The sequence below is a fragment of the Lipotes vexillifer genome, unplaced genomic scaffold (assembly GCF_000442215.2).
Source record: "Lipotes vexillifer unplaced genomic scaffold, Lipotes_vexillifer_v1.1 scaffold297, whole genome shotgun sequence".
In the NCBI taxonomy this organism is placed as follows: Eukaryota; Metazoa; Chordata; class Mammalia; order Artiodactyla; family Lipotidae; genus Lipotes; species Lipotes vexillifer.
This window is the reverse complement of record NW_006772098.1, coordinates 1817920-1833275: the sequence shown is the minus strand read 5'-3', so window position 1 is coordinate 1833275 and position 15356 is coordinate 1817920. Positions and strand designations below refer to the sequence as shown.

The window sequence follows — 15356 nt, the reverse complement described above, 5'->3', positions numbered from 1 at the left end:
ATATATACAAGTGAAGTAAATAATAACATAAAAGGTTAAATTTCTTACAACACTTATTACTGTTTTGGTTATTTCCTTACCTGTGGATGTTTAATTTTATCATTTTCTTTTTGTCCACCTGAATCTGCCACTAGTGTTTTTCTTGTGTCTTTCTCCAATGGTATATATTTTGAATCTTCACCTTTAACTTTTATTTTATCAATACCCATTTCTGCTGTTGTCTTGGTCTTTCCCTCACTTTTAAGTAACTCCATTTCTTGATTTTGGAAATAGCCAAGTTGCTCCTTAGCTCTTTCAGCTTCCTGTTTTTAAAAAAGTAACTTTGTCAAGCATTATTTCTATGACATTTTCCTGCCAACATGACAACTTTCAGGAATCTTCATATATTCATGGCCACACTGGTTCTTAATTTTATTTTTACAGAGTTAGAGGAAACTAAGTTAAACCACTGGTATAATCCATAGTTTAACAGATCCAAATTAAAATTAAAAACTATGAAGAAACCTCTTCTACTTAAAGGGCTATTTTTATACGCAAGAGGTTCTACTGGCCACTGTTTTTTAAGGCTCTAATTGTAATACAGGTACAATAAAAGTTAATAAAATGCATACATTATACATAGAATGTACCCAAGATAATTAAGATCTGTAATGTCAAATAATAGAAGAAAATGTGAAAAGAAATTTATTTCTTCTAGAATAAATTTTTTAATGTCACTTTTAATATTAACAAAAGTTATTTGTATGAAAGAAAGAAAAAAGTTCACAGTCTCACTACAAACAGAAAGCTCACTGTTAACATGTTGATATATACTCTTTTTAAGTATTTCTAATTATAGCTAATGCATACGTGTATATGTATTTTTAAACTTTTATCTAGATTGGATCATACTATACATAGAGGCATAATATACTCTTTTCATTAAATAACGTCATAAGGTATGTTTTCATGATGATAAATATACATCCAAATCAGAATAGCTAACAGAAGTATATTTTAATAATATACCTTAATTAATTTAACAAATTTCTTATCAGTGGACATATTGGTAATTTAAAAAAATTTGCTATTAAAATTTTTCTATTCTACATACTTGTACAAAATCTTTGTACATTTTTTTCTTTTTTACAATAAATTTTTAGAAGTGGAATGGTTCACTGTAAAGACAATGTCTTTCCAAGACTTTTGTTATGTATCTTCTTCCAGAAAAGTATCATCAATCCATACTGACAATAGAAGTATGTGAAAGACTGCTCATTGAAGCATAAATCCACAAATATTGGTTATTTCTGTTCCTTAAATTTTTAACAAAATGGTAGGTAAAAAATATGTATCCTTCTGCTATTTTAAAATGCATTTATTTGATAACTAGTAAGGATGAATATATTTGTATGTATTTATTGGCCATGTGTGTTTCTCAATTATGACTTTCCTATTTGTGTCCTTTGTCTATTTAGGAGGAAGAATATCCATATTTCCTGTAGATTTGTAAAAGATCTTGATATAAAACATTTTGTAAAGATTTTCCATTTATCTTTATATCTCATGAATTTTTTAACCATAACAAGTTTTATTTTATATATAGCCAAATATATTAACATATTCCTTTATGGTATAATGCTTAGGAAGCCTTGTTCTAGCCAAGACATGTAATTGTTACTCAGTGTTTTTTCCAATATATTAACAGTTCATTTATTACTTTTGGATCTTAAACCAATCTGCAACTTATTTTAGTGTATTACATTAACTAGAAACCCAACAATGTTTTCACAGTTTACTTTTGTGACTATTTTATCCTTCTATGAAGTAATTTTAATAACTAAAACTATAAACTATAAAATTACTATATTCATTTGAATCTGTTTCTGGACTTTTCATTCAGTACCAAATCCAGAACCACACTGCTTTAGTTATTGTGTTTTTATATTTTATATTGATTTTTGGATGAGCAAATCCTCCTTAATTGTTCTTCTGTGAAATCACCAGTTTCTTATCTCAATATATCCTATAATAATTATGCTAATTTCAAAAAACCCATTTGTATCTAGAAATAAATTGCTTTAAGCTTGTATATCAATTTTCTTTTTAGCTTACTGTTTTGGAAAGAATACATACTAAATTTTATTAATATATTTCCATTGCACAAAATGAGAATACTTTAAACCTGGCAAAATAATACAATATATAGACCTATTCGTTTACAAAGTTAAAATTATTCATTTAAAAAGTTGTTTATAGATATTTTCTTCCCTTGTTAACAATTTCAGAGGAACATGGTATCTTTTTACCTGTAAAGCTTGTTTCAGTTGTTCCCGAAGAACTCTGTTCTCAATTTTCAGAGCATGTGCTACTTCCTAGGATGTAATATGGGAGGAAAGTGTTCATTGGTGTTTTTGTTTTTATTAATTTATTGCCATAATTATTACCTTTCTAAAGTGCATAGATAGTCAAGATGATGATTTGAGCATAAACATTTACTGCACACTTCTCAGGCAGAATGGTGGATAACTTCTGTAGCTATAGCTTCCTAGTGATTTTCCATAGGAAAAGTGACCTTGAATCTATGAAATTATAACTACAGTAAACATTTCATTACTCCTTTTCTCAAGGCCTGAAATATTTAAATACAAATATTTCAAATTTTAAGAAAAGAAGCAACTCTACTCTTAACACAAAAGAAATATAGTTCTGATTTTGTGAGAATGAGTAGATTCTACTATGCATGGCAAGTCTCAAGAATTCTCCATCAGATGGATGACAGTTTGAGGAAACATATCTAAAATCCCCTGTTTCTTTCTTTCCTTTTTTTTGATGATAGCCATTCGGACGGGTGTGAGATGATATCTCATTGTAGTTTTGATGCATTTCTCTAATAATTAGTGATGTTGAACATCTTTTAATGTGTCTCTTGGCCATCTGTACGTCTTCTTTGGAGAAATGTTTATTTAGGTTTTCTGCGCATTTTTTGATTGGGTTGTTTGCTTTGATGATATTAAGCCGCATGAGCTGTTTGTAAATTATGGAGACTAATCACTTGTCACATCATTTGCAAAAAAAAAAAAAAGTGATACAAATAAACTTATTTACACAACAGAAACAGGCTCACAGACTTAGAGAACGAACTTATGGTTACTATGAGGGAAGGGTGGGTGGAAGGGATAGTTAGGGAGTTTGGGATTGACATGTACACACTGCTATATTTAAAATGGATAACCAATAAGGAACTAGCACAGGGAACTCTGCTCAATATTCTGTAACAACCTAATTGGGAAAAGAATTTGAAGAATAGATACATGTATATGTAGCTGAATCACTTTGTTGTACACCTGAAATTAACACAACATTGTTAATCAACTATACTCCAATATAAAATAAAAAGTTAAAAAAAAAAGTCCCCGGTTTTGATTCTGGTATAGCAGAGCAAGTTCCTACTGGACAAACCCTGCCACACATAACAACCACAAACTCTAAACAAAATACCAATATCAACACTAGAGAGCAAACAAGAGTAGGTAGATTCTTGAGAGAAGCTGACACTTGGAAGAAGGGAAGAGTCCTACATAAGATCCTTGTTTCCCAGCTTCTCATCTGAGGGCAAACCCACTGAGCCAGGCAGAACCCTAATAGCTAATTAAAACAAACAAACAAACAAACCTGAGTTTTTAGACCTTACAAACCAGGGTACAGAGTTCAGGGCAACCACAGCCACTGGAAAGGTTAGGGGAAATCACACAAAGAAGGGAGCCAGAGAGAGGGTGCCCCAAACCATTTGTACAAACTACACAAATCTACCCCTGACCCCTTAAGCATATATGCATAAGGAAGATTCTAAACAGCCTAGCAAAATCTATAAGAAATTAAATGTGATTTAAGCTGCTGCCTAAATACAGAATTTTCATTTTGCACCCAATCATGTTAAATAATAAATTAAAGCAAAATAAATAAATAAAAATAGTACCAATCATAAGAAGAATATAGCAGAATCCAGAGCTTCAACAACATGACATTCACAATATCCAAGATACAATTAAGAATTATTTGAATCTGAAGAAACAGGAAAATGAGACTTAATCTTAAAAGAAAAGAAAATTTACAGGGAAGGTGGTTAAAGATGGGGCACAGCAAGAGCCTGGACTTACTTCCTACCATGGAATCAGCAAATATATACCTACATACAGATCAGTTCCCTCTGAAAAGAACTTTAGAACTAGCCAAACAAGCGCTCCACAACAAAGAATAAAAAGGGACTATATCAAGACAGGTAGGAGAGGCAAAGAAACACTCTCACCAGAAACCCTACCCCCAGCATGACAGCACACTTTAGAGAGGGATCTCACCAGACAGGCACTTTTCCCAGAGGAGCAAGGGATGCTTCCCATATCAAGCACCCTAGCTCCTGGGATCTACACCAGAGAGAGGAACCCCTGAAATGCCTTGCTTTGAAAACCAATGGGGCTGACATCCAATGGTCCCAAAGTGCTATAGAAAACTGAGAACCCCCTCCCTGCAAAGGGCTGACATGTGGTCTCACTCACCTGGAGACCCAGGGAAATAACAGCGGTCTGAAAAGTGCCATGATTATATGTGAAGGGGAGTCATTTTCAAATCTAAAAGCGTCAGCTGGAGGGGTGGTGGACAGCAGAAACACTCCCCAGAAACAGAAGCACTGTCAGACACCATTATTGCACTCCTCACCTAACCTGCTAGCACAGGCTTACAGCTTGGATGCAGGGGTGAGCCAATCATGGCAATACCCCACTGCACTACTGAAGCCAGAGAACTCCAGAGGCTGCAATGTTCCCCCACTCCCTGGCTAGAATGGACAGGAACGAATGGTCACAGCATTTTCCTGCAACCTAGCTAAAGTCTGCAAGTGCAGGCAACTACTATACTCCCCCTCCCTCTGGCTGGGGCTGGTGAGTGCAAGCAGTCATGGTATTATCCCTCTCCCAGCCTAAAGCTGACTCAACACTCCCCTGCCCCCTAAGCTGAGGGTGGCAAGACTGAGAAGTCAGGGTCTAAACCCAATGCATGCACACAGACAAGGCACTCTCAATGCTGCATTGCTGCATTGCCTGTGGGTAGCAGTCAGGTCATTTTCCCATTGCCTTCCTGAAGCAAGAGAGCAAGACCCACCCCCTACACTCTCCAGCTACCCAGCTAAAGCCAGTGGGAGTACACAGTCCACACAAGGGAAATCCCCTGATCACTTAGCCCCAGTGGCCCATGGGGCTGGTGTTCCAGAGTTCCATGGGACTGTAACATGGAGACAGTTATTGGCAGGCCACCACCCTCAGCCTGGAGCTTCACCCTGAGGGACAGGCTTCAGGTTCACCACACTTTCGGAGGCTAAGGACACACTCCCAGGAAATGTAACTGGGGAGACATCATGTTTGTGTACCCCCTTGGCCTCACCACAGCTTGACAAGACTCCCGAGAAAGGAGCTTATATACTCATCAGGAGCTTTGCTTTTTGCAAATGTTGCCCAGGGGACACCTCCAGATCTCCTGGTCTGGAGACCAGCGGGGATTACAATTGTGGCCCCACAGCATAGTATGTATCTGCACACTTTAAAAGCTACTACCTGAGGGCCTGGCATCCAATCAACCTGAAACTAGGTGTTAAATCAGATTCCTCCCCTTGGAACACTGACAGGGCATGGCACACCATCGATAACAGAAACACTTCAAGAATTAAAAAAGCAGCACCCCCCACAAAACCAGGATGGGTAAATGTTCTGAGCCCTGCTCTGCCCATGCAGTAAACAGGCCACAACCTGGCCAGGCAAGGGCCCCAAGCTCTACCTAGCCCACACAGAGACCTAGCTACAACCAGGACAGGCAAGTGACTCAAACCTGTGCACCAGCCTTGGTTGCATCACAGCTGGTGGATGCAGCCCACCGTGAGGGATGCCCATGAGGTGCCTGACTCTTGTGGTCAGGGAAGATTGCACTTTTAGGCCACACAGAACAGCTCCTACACAAGACCACTCCTTCAAGACTGCAGGAGGTAGTTATTTCCCCTAATACCTATAGACAAACACAGAGAGACAGGCAAAATGAAGAGACAGAGGAATATATGTTCAACACTATAGACCAAGGCGGATCCCCAGAAAAAGGCCTTAATAAAACAGAGATGACCAACCTAAAAGAGTTTCAACCTAAAAGATTTTAAAGTAATGATCATAAAAAAGCTCACCAATTTCAGGAATGAATGAGCATAGTGAGACCTTCAACAAAGAGACAAAAAATATAAGAAAATACCAAACAGGAAGTTATAATGAATTGAAAAACAAGCTAGATGGGTTCAACATCAGAATGGATGAAAAAGAAGCACAAATAAGCAAGTAGGAAGACAAAGCAATGGAAAACACCCAGAAAGAGCAGCTAAATGAAAAAAGAATTTTAAAAAGTGAGGATGCCTTAAGGGACCTCTAGGACAACATTAAGCAAAATAACATTTGCATTTTTGGGGGTCCCCAAAGGAGAAAAGAGAGAGAAAAGGCCAGAAAAATTACTTGAAGAAATAATGGCTGAAAAATTATCTCATGTGGGGAAGAAAACAGACATCCAGGTCCAGAAAACAAAGAGAATTCCAAATAACATGAACCCAAAGAGAAACACACCGCTATACTTTGTAATTAAAATGGTACAAGTTAAAGATAAAGAGGAAATCTTAAAAGCAGCAAGAGAAAAGCAACTTATTAGGTACAAGGAAAACCCCATAAGGCTATGAAAAGATATTTCAGCAGAAACTTTGTAGGCCAAAAGGGAGTGGAATGACATATTCAAAGTACTGAAAGAAAAAAAGAAACCAACCAAGAATTCTCTACCTGGCTAGGTTATCATTAAGAAATGAAGGAGAGATTAAGAGTTTTACACACAATCAAAAGCTAAAGAAGTTTATCACCATTAAACCAGCCTTAGAAGAAATGTTAAAGGAACCTCTCTAAACTAAAAAGAAAAGGAACTAATTAATAGTAAGAAAAAATATGAAAGTAAAAATCTCACCAGAAAAGGTAAATAAATAATAAAGGTAGTGAATGGTTGGTTCACTTATAAAGCAAGTACAAAGGATAAAAGACAAAAGTAGTAAAAGTAATTAAAATACAATAGTCAAGGGGTACATAGAATTAAAATATGTAAAATGTGTCATCAGAAATATAAAAACCTTGGGGGGGTAGTAAAAAATATAAAGCTTTGGAATGTAACTCACAATTTACTATCAACTTACAAGAGACTGTTATATACATAGGATGTTATATGAAAACCTCACAGTAACCTCAAAGAAAAAACGTATAGTGGATAAACAAAAGAAAATGAGAAAAAAACCTAAAACTAAAGAAAACAATCAAATCACATGAGAACAGAGAAAGAGAGGAAGAACAGAGAACTACAAAAACAGCCAGAAAACAATTAACGAAATGGCAATAAGTACATACACATCAAATTATTTTAAATGTAAAAGGACTAAACTCTCCATTCAAAAGATATAAGGTGGCTGAATGGATTAAAAAAGAAACACCATATATGTGTCTATAGGAGACTCACTCAAACCTACCAAATGGAACTGAAAGAATGGAAAAAGATACATGATACAAACGGAAACAAAGAGATAGCTGGGTAGCAATACTTATATCAGACAAAGTAGACTTTTAAAAAGACTGTAACAAAAGAGATCAATCCAACAAGAGAGTATAACACTTGTAAACTTTATGCATGCAACATAGGAGCACCTACATATATAAAGCAAATATTAACAGAAATAAAGAGAGATATAAACAGCAATACAATAATAGTAGGGGACTTTAATACCCCCACTTTCATCAATGGATAGAAAATTCAGACAAAAATCAATAAGGAAACATAGGCCTTAAATGACACATTCAATCAGATGAACTTACTAGATATATAAAGAACATTCCATTCAAAAGAAACAATATACATTCTTTCCAAGTGCACATGGAACATTCTCCAGGATAGATCACATATTAGGCCACAAAACAAGTCTGGATAAAAGTAAGCAGACTGAAAGCATACCAAGCATTTTTTCTGACCACAGTGGTATGTAACCAGAAGTTAATTACAAGAAGAAAACTGGATAAAAACACAAACACATGGAGACTAAACAACATGCTACTTCAACAACCAATGTGCCAATGGAGAAATCAAAGGGGAAATAAGAAAAATGAAAAACAACTTTCCAAAATCTATGGGACACAGCAGAAGCAGTTCTAAAAGGGAAATTCACAGCAATACAGGCCTACTTTAAGAACAAGAAAAATCACAAATAAACAATATAACTTTATATTTAAAGGAACTAGGAAAAGAAAAAAGCAGAAGTTAGTAGAAGAAAGGAAATAATAATTACCAGTGCAGAAATAAATGAAATAGAAGCTAAAAAAAAACATAAAATACCAATGAAACTAAGAAGTGGTTCTTTGTAAAGAAAACAAAATAGACAAACCTTTTGTCAGAATCATCAAGAAAAAAAAGAGAGTGTGTGTAAATAAATAAAATCAGAAATTAAAGAGGAGAAATTATAACTGACACCACAGAAATACAAATAACCATAAGAGAACAGTATGAACAATTATATGCCAACAAATTAGACAACCTAGAAAAAATTTCTAGAAACATACAATCTTCCAATACTGAATCAGAAAGAAACAGAAAATATGAATAAACCAATTTATAATAATGAAATTGAAATAAAAATTCTAAAACTCCCAACAAAATTCCAAATGTGATGGTTTCACAGGTGAATTCTACCAAATGTTTTAAGAGTTAATACATATCCTTCTAAAATTACTCCAACAAACTGAGAAGGAGGGAACACTTCCAAATGCACTTTACAAAGCCAGCATTATCCCAATACCAAAACCAGGAAAAAACACTCCAAAAAAGAAAATTATAGGTCAATATCACTGATTAACATAGATGCAAAATTTCTCTACAAAATATTAGCAAATGAAATTCAAAAATACATTAAAAGGATTATACATCATGATTCAGTGGGATTCCAAACAGAGATGCTAGGATGGTTTAACATCCAAAAATCTATCAATGTAATATACCACATTAAAAAAAAAAACAAGGAATAAATATTACATAATCATCTAAATAGATGCAGAAAAGCACTTGACAAAATTCAACATTTATTTTTGATAAAAAATTTCAACAAAGTGGGTATAGAGAGAATGTACCTCAATGTAATAAAGGCTATATATGACAAACATATAGATAACATCATACTCAATGGTGAAAAGCTGAAAGTCTTTCCTCTAAGATCAGGAACAAGACAAGGATGCCCATACTCACCACATTATCCAACATAGTGTTGGAAGTCCTAGCTAGAGCAATTATGCAAGAAAAATAAAGTAATCCAAATTGTAAAGGAAGAAGTAAAATTGTCAGTATTTGCAAATGATGTAATACTATTATAAAAACCCCCAAAGAGTTCACCAAAAAAACTATTAAGGTTGCAGGATACAATATCAGTATACAGAATAACAAGCTATCAGAAAGAGAACTTAAGAAAACAATGTTAATTACAATTGCTTCAAAAAGAATATAATACCTAGGAATAAATCTAACCAAAAATATAAAAGACTCATGCCCTGAAATTTATAAGAATGATGAAAGAATTTCCACAAATGGAAAAATATTCTGTGTTCGTGGATTGGAAGAATTAATATTGTTAAAATGACCATACCACCCCAGGAATTCAATGGATTCAATGTAATCTCTATCAAAATATCAATGGCATTTTTCACAAATAAGAACAAATAATTCTAAGATTTCTATGGTAACATAGAAGATCCTGAATAGCCAAAACAATCTTGAGAAAAGAAGAATAAGCGGGAGGTATCACATCCCCTGATTTCAAACTGTACTACAAAGCTATACTAATTAAAACAGGATAGTACTGGAGCAAAAACAGACACATAGATCAATGGAACCGAACAGAGAGCCCCAAACTAAACCCACACTTATATGGGCAATTAATCTATGACAAAGGAAGCAAGAATATACAATGAGGAAAAGACTGCCTCTTCAATAACTGGTGTTTGGAATACTGGACAGCTGCATGGAATAGAGTCACACTGGACTATTTTTCACACCATATACAAAAAAATCCACCTGAAATGGATTAAAGGCATTAATGTAAGACCTGAAACCATAAAACTTCTAGAAGAAAACATAGACAGTAACCTCTTTGAAACTGCTCTTAGCCATATTTTTTGTATATGTCTCCTCAGGGAAGGGAAACAAAAGCAAAAATAAACAAACGGAATTACATCAAACTAAAAAGCTTTTGTGCAGTGAAGGTATCAACAAAACAATAAGGCTACCTACTGAATGGGAGAAGATATTTGAAAATGATATATCAGACAAGGGGTAAATATCCAAAATACACAAAGAACTCATACAAGTCAATATCAAAAAGACAAACAACCTATTAAAAAAATAGGCAGAGTACCTAAAAAGACATTCTTCCAAAGAAGACATACAGATAGCTAATCAGTTCATGAAAAGATGCTCAACATCACTAATCATCTGGAAAATACACACAAAAACCACAGTGAGATACTCCCTTATGCCTGTCAGAATGATCATCAAAAAGACAGGAAATAACAAGGGTTGGGGACATCCCTGGCAGTGCAGTGGTTAAGACTCCACACTTCCACTGCAAGGGGCACAGGTTCAATGCCTGGTTGGGGAACTAATATCCCACATGCCGCACAGTGCAGCCAAAATAAATAAATATATATATATATAACAAGGGTTGGCAAGGATGTGAGGAAAAGGGAATCCTAATACACTGTTGGTGGGAATGTAAATTGGTACTGTGGAAAACAGTAGGGAGATTCCTCAAAAAAATTAAAAATAGAACTGCCATATGATCCAGTAATTTCACTTCTAGGTATTTACCCTGCCAAAAAACCCCACTAATTCAAATAATATATGCACCCCTATGTTCATTACAGCATTATTTACAATAGCCAAGATATGGAAGCAAACTAAGTGTCCATCAACAAATGAATGGATAAAGAAAATGCAAGATGAACACACACACATATATACACATACACAATGGACTATTACTCAGCCATAAAAAATGGAATTTTGCCATTTGCAACAACATGGATGGACCTAGAGTGTATATGCTAAGTGAAGTAAGTCAGACAGAGAAAGACAAATACCATATGATCTCACTTATATTATCATCTAAAAAACAACAAACAGACAAAATGAAATTAAAACAGACTCGGATACAAAGAACAAATGGGCGATTACCAGATTGGGGGGACTGAAATAGGTGAAGAGTATCAACAGATACAAACCTCCAGTTAGAAAATAAATTAGCAATGGGGAATGTTACATACACTGAAGGAATATGGTAAATAACATTGTAATAACTTTGTATGGGGACAGGTGGTTAATAGACTTATCATGGTGATCATTTCATAATGTATGTAAATGTGGAATCACCATGTAGCTCACCTGAAACTGTCATAATACTGTACATCAAATATAATTAAAAAAAAACCCCCACATACATACATATACAAATTGCTTCAGGAGAAATGAAAGGGGAAAAATAAAAGAACAGACCTAGGAATAATAATATTCAAATATCAGTTCCAGAGGGATAAAAAGAAGAAGAAAGATAAGCAATAATAAAATAAATAGGTAAATAAAACTTCCTTGAGATAAATTTAAGATGTAAAAAAAATTTCTAGACTTCAATGAGAAATAAGAGCAAGAAGTGAAGAGACGGGGTCCCAGAAACATCAAACTATTATACCCACCTGAAACCACTTACCCAAACTTTCAATGAGAGGAAAATAATATTCTATCTTGTTTAAGCCATTGAATTATATGGGATCTCTTTATATAGCAGTCTAGCCTATTTTCTAACTAATAAAGGTACAAAGAATTAAAATAACCTAGACATAATTGAATTTTGTAAAGAGAGAAAATAAAAGGAGGACAGAAAGAAAGGGAAAAAATATATACCCCACTGTGGTAGACTACAAATAGCCATAAATTCTCTGCAGTAGCTCCCAAAGGTGAAATCTATTTCTTCACCCCTTGAAAATAGGCTAGCCTGTGACTTGCTTTGGCCAATAGGATGCAATGCAAATAGCACTATCTGAGGTCTGAGTTTAGCCCTCAAGCAAGTCTTCCAGCTTTGTTTTGTTCTCTTTCTACTGAGAATCCTTCTGTAGACTACCCAGGGCTGGCCTCCTGGAAGATAAGACTAAAAGAGGTCCTATCTGTCCTAGATGCCCCAGCTGGGATTCCATACATACCATGCCTGCCCAGAGAGAACACCTATCCAGCCACTAAGAGAAATAATGACTATGTGCTATTTTAAATCACTAAGTTTTGGGGTAATTTGTTATTAAGGAAAAGTTGACTGGTATATCTAGCAATAGAAAATGTGCACTATGTCATTAGAACATTTACAAAAATTGAATATTGTGTTGGATTATTTCCATAAATGGCTGCAGACAATTTCTCCTACTCTATGTCACTCCTCCCCCTGAATACGGACTAGCCTAATGACTAGGACTTCCTTACAGAATAAGCTGAAAAAACTTCAAGGGTTTATAATCCCAGCCTGTAACAAGCTTAACTGTTTTTGCTTTTGCCTGCTTGGTTCCCAGTCACCATATAAAGAAGCTTGGGCTAGACTAGTGAATGACAGGGCAACAGACATGTGAAAAAAACTATCTTGGACATTTCTAGCTCTAGCTGAGCTCCCACATGAATGCAGCCACTTGACAGACCTTAAGCAACATGACATCAAACAGAGACACTGCCCAGCTGAGTGCAGCAAACCCATGAATTGTGAGAAATAATAAACCATTACTGCTTTAATTCACTAAATTTGGGGGTAGTTTGATATGAAGTAATAGAAACACCTGCAAGCAAGGTGATGCAACAACAAAAACTAAAAACATTTAGCACTGGCTTTGGGTCCAGCAGCTAAGCAGAAGGTGAAGGGTGGTAAAGACACTATTGTTGGATACCAGAAAAGTAGGAAGAAGAACACTCTGTGACCTTACCTGAGTGCTGGCTTTCCCCAAAAAGAGACCACTTCCTTTGTAGCTTTCCCAAGGGGAGACCTTCCTTTCCAATGCCCCATAAAACAAAAGGCCTAAAATTAAAATTGCCATCCTTCTAAATCCCCAATGTTGCTTCTATACAATGATTCATTCTTCCATGTCAGAAATTTCTAATATTGGAAACAAAGAAAGATAAATAAAATTATAAATTGGTATTCACTAAAATTAAGAACTTCTGTTGACTGAAATACTAATAGAGTGAAAAATCAAGCAAGATACTGGGAAATAAAATTTGGAATACATACATGTGATAAAAGATTTGTATTCAGAATATGTTAAGAATTCCTACAATCAATAAGTAAAAAACAGAATAACCCTCTTTGAAAAATTGGCAAAAGACCTGAACAGCCATGTCACTAAAGAGATCCAAATGATGAATAAACATAGAAAATGATGCTCAATGTAATTATTCACCTCCAGGTGAAGCCTGGAGGAATGGCAAACAATCTGTTAGTGGAGGCTATAAAAGGCAGTGAGGTTGGAAAACTGATACTGGGGGCTGGAAAAGGGGGAAGGAACTCTTTTATGAAGTGACAGAACAACTAACAAAACTCGGGGCTGGAGTAACTTGCAAGGTTAAAAACATACCTACTAAACTTGTGGATGTGGCTGAGGAAATTTCCAGCCAGAATGATAAAAGAACTGTTTCGCTTATATTAGGGTTGAATATATAATAAGGTACTACAAGAAGAAAGAAGAGCTAAAGAAAGAACTGATCAATTCTAAAGCAAAAATTAGAAAATATATAGAGGGTCCAGGACACTATCTCTAGTTCTCAAAAAAAAATTCTCAAAGAAATTACTTTAGGAGAAAGATCAAAACCATGGTATTGACAATGAAATGTAGCTTCAGAGTAAAAGTCAAATCAAGGGTGTGCTATAAAACCCTTTGTTAAAATCTCAGAAAGATTTAAATATTCTTCAAAAATCCTCCTAATTAGACAAAAGAACTTATAATCTTGAGGGTATTGTCCTGCAGAAGCCTGACACAACTTAAGTAAAATAAGATCTACCTTAGAAAGAATCATGGATGTTGACTTTTGGGTAAAAGAATACATATATAATACAAATGAACTTATCTACGAAACAGAAACAGACTATAAACATAGAGAAAAGCCTTGTGGTTGCCAAGGGGTGGGGGAGGGATGCAATGGGAGTCTGGGATTAGCAGATGCAAACTATTAAATATAGAATGAATAAATAACAAGGTCCTACTGTACAGCACAGGGAACTATATTCAATACCCTGTAATAAACCATAATGGAAAAGAATATGAAAAATAATATATATACATATATGAGTGTGTATGTATATATGTATAACTGAATCACTTTGCTGTACAACAGAAATTAACACAACACTGTAAATCAACTATACTTCAGTAAAATAAATTTAGAAAAAAGAATGCACCACAATAACATACAGGGAAAACAGTTTTTAAGAGAAACACCATCATACCAGACTAAAAGGGACAGGGACATTTCAAAATGAAATCGCCAGATCCCTAATTTTTTATGAGCAGAAAGCAGGCTAAGAGAATTATTCCACTGCAAACATGGATCATTTCTTACAGAAAAAGAATGATGAGTCAGACAGTGGATTCAATGTACCATACCATAAAATCAAGGGCTACTTATAACAATGAATTAGGAAAACATTCCCAGGAAGCAAAACTAGACCCTAATATAGGTACATTCCCCACCCTGAGAGTCAAGAGAACTAGTGATAAGTGTCTGGCTGGATTTCAGAATTGCCCTGAATCATGTGCTTTCTGTTTTCCCCTCCTTTGAATAATAGTGTCTCTTGCAGTCATCTTATTCTTTTCTCAGTAACATGTTAGGTATGTGTTGGAGGGTGGTAAAAATACAATAAATTGCCTTTTTATTTTTTCTGCTACGTTTCCTGTGCTGTACAATATATCCTTGTAGCTTATGTATTTTGTACATAGTAGTTTGTAACTCTCAATCCACTACCTCTATGTGGCCCCCCACTGCTTCCCTCTCCCCACTGGTAAACACTAGTTTTTTCTCTATATCTGTGAGTCTGTTTCTGTTTTGTTATATTTATTTATTTTTTAGATTTCCAATATATATGGTAACATACAGTATTTGTCTTCCCTGACTTATTTCACTAAGCATAATACTCTTCAGGTCCATCTATGTTGTTGCAAATGGCAAATTTTCATTCTTTTTTATGGTTGAATAGTATTCCATTATAT

General features: G+C 35.0%; 1 protein-coding gene across 1 annotated transcript in view; it reads right to left on the bottom strand.

Annotated features, from left to right (window-relative positions):
• Positions 1-15356, bottom strand: part of CCDC7 (coiled-coil domain containing 7) — a 150102-nt gene that overhangs the window by 47858 nt on the left and 86888 nt on the right. The window contains exons 14-15 of the mRNA XM_007447300.1: positions 2289-2354; positions 81-302 (exon numbers count right to left, since the gene is read on the bottom strand). Of these exons, the coding sequence (XP_007447362.1) occupies positions 81-302; positions 2289-2354 (288 nt within the window). The remainder of the gene's footprint in view (positions 1-80; positions 303-2288; positions 2355-15356) is intronic.